We start from the raw sequence: 2,171 nt of genomic DNA, 5'->3' as shown, positions 1-2,171 counted from the left end.
CAATTTCATTCCAACAACAATGTCGCCCTCTGTCCTTAATCATTCAATTATTTGCCTTGTGTCTTCTACATTTTACATCCCCCTATATATATATATATATATATATATATATACTTCAACACGTTCTATTATGATTTCGAGCACAAAACATTAAGAAAATTGTATGTATATCTCACATAAACCAAAACTTCAATGCAATCTACTATAATTTTGAGCACAAAACATATATGAACTAGATCTCGAAACAATTAATCTACTATAATTTCGATCTCATAAGAACTAGATCTATCACATTTTCATTGAAGAAAAAACAATAGATCAAGTTAAACTTATTTAGAGGAGGGCAACAACGAATGCGGACAAGCTTCCAAGAGAGGAAAGGAAGAGGATGAAGCGACGAGTTGTATGAAAATGGGAGAGGGATGGAGGTAGCGTGGAGTCTCGACCACGAGGAGGAGATCGAGGCAAGAAAAATTAAGGGGGGCGACGATGTTCGTTCATGGCAAGGAGGAGAAGTCTTGAATGGGGAGGAGAAATCATGAAGGAGGGCCGGGGGCTTGAGAGGGAGAAAGGGAATAGGAAAAAAAGAGAATAGGTCTTTTTTGTTTTTCAACAAGCGCTAACTATCTATTAAACATGATAGACGTTGGCCCACTTAAGGCGACTTAATAATAAACCATCAACATACGTCTACCTATCTCCGCCAATTTTGATTGGCGTCGATTAAAAAATCCGTTGGAGAATCTCACTTTCACCAACGACATTCAAGGTCGTACATATGCTTGTCGTCGACCAGAAGCAAAATTTGTTGTAGTGTATTTTGTAATTAATATTAAAAGGAATGGATGAGTTTTTGGTGTAGAGGGTTATTTTATGAAAAAAAAATAGTATAAGAATGGAAGCTAAATAAGGAAACAAACCATATGATCATAATTCATAGAGAAATTGAAACTATTATTATTATTATTATTATTATTATTCATATATATATGAATCCTGTAAAATATTGAAATTCTAAAACTGCTAGTATGTATATAAAATCAATGAAAGGAAATAGGGTCAAAATATTGGGATGAATAATGAAAGATTAAAAAAACCTATATATTTAAAATAATTCCTAAATGCTAAATATTGGGCCTTAAATCTACTAGAAAGTGAAAGCAATTGAAGTTAAAGTTAGTGTTGTAGCTGTGCATTTTACCTCTCCTTTAAAATCAATAAATTCAAAAACACCCAAACAAATACCAACAAAAACCCCTCTTTCTTCATCTCATTGATCTTTACCCTATTTTTCTAATTAATTCTTCATATTCCGCCATGTAATTCCTCACCTCTTCTTTAATCATCTTCTGCATCACACACATAAATTCCTCACCCAAACACGGCAGTTTCACTCTCTCGTTTCTCTCCACCGGCAAACATGAAATACTCTTCTGCGGCTGCACCGGCCCTAACTCATCGCTTCCTGGAAGACACAGAGTTAACCTAGTCGACGGTTTCATCTCCTCACTCCGATCCGAATCGCTCGACTCGGATCCACACCGACTCAAACACTGATTCCAACCAGAAATCGTCGAACCTTGACTCCCACAATCAGTTTTCTTCTCCCCATTCGAACTAAACTTCCGTTTCAATGTCGAATTCCAGTGATTCTTAATCGCATTGTCTGTTCGTCCATTCAAAAGCCTAGCGATGGTCGCCCATTTGTTTCCGTATTTCCGGTGTGCTTCTACTATGATTTTGTCCTCCTCTGGCGTGAAAGCACGACGCTCCACCCCAGGACATAGCTGATTAAACCACCGCAAACGGCAGGATTTTCCAGAGCGGCCGTGAATGGATTGACTGATAAGGGACCAGTTCCGAGCGCCTTGATTCTGGACAAGCATTCGAAGTAAGAGGTCCTCCTCCGGACTCCATGGACCTTTCACCCGATCGATGGCGGGGTGTATAGAGGGCATGGGTGATTGGATGGAGAAATCAATTACGGTTGAGTTGTAAATAAAGAGAGAGAGAGAGAGAGAGGGGGGGTGGAGGGAGCAGCGGGGCGGGCGGTTGAATAAATTTGGGGAAGAGAAGAAAGGGTTTATAAAGGTATATGTTGATGATTTGGTTAGGGTAACTGATAGAACCGGTTAACCGACTTCGTTAAGAGGAATAGTATGAACCGGTAG

At 39.0% G+C, this 2,171-nt stretch overlaps 1 protein-coding gene across 1 annotated transcript; it reads right to left on the bottom strand.

Moving 5' to 3' along the window:
- Positions 1–1,280: 1,280 nt before the first annotated feature.
- LOC107991462 (transcription factor MYB73-like) lies at positions 1,281–1,958 on the bottom strand. Its single transcript, XM_017046406.1, has one exon. The coding sequence runs from the start codon at positions 1,956–1,958 to the stop codon at positions 1,281–1,283; it is 678 nt and encodes a 225-aa protein (XP_016901895.1).
- Between the last annotated feature and the right edge of the window lie 213 nt (positions 1,959–2,171).

This window comes from Cucumis melo, chromosome 6 (genome assembly GCF_025177605.1).
Source record: "Cucumis melo cultivar AY chromosome 6, USDA_Cmelo_AY_1.0, whole genome shotgun sequence".
NCBI lineage: Eukaryota > Viridiplantae > Streptophyta > Magnoliopsida > Cucurbitales > Cucurbitaceae > Cucumis > Cucumis melo.
Note: the sequence above shows the minus strand (reverse complement) of the source record. Positions and strands in the feature narration are given on the sequence as shown.

Excerpts from the sequence above, each read along its gene's own strand:
- LOC107991462 (XM_017046406.1), bottom strand. The coding sequence starts at position 1,958 with ATGCCCTCTATACACCCCGCCATCGATCGGGTGAAAGGTCCATGGAGT.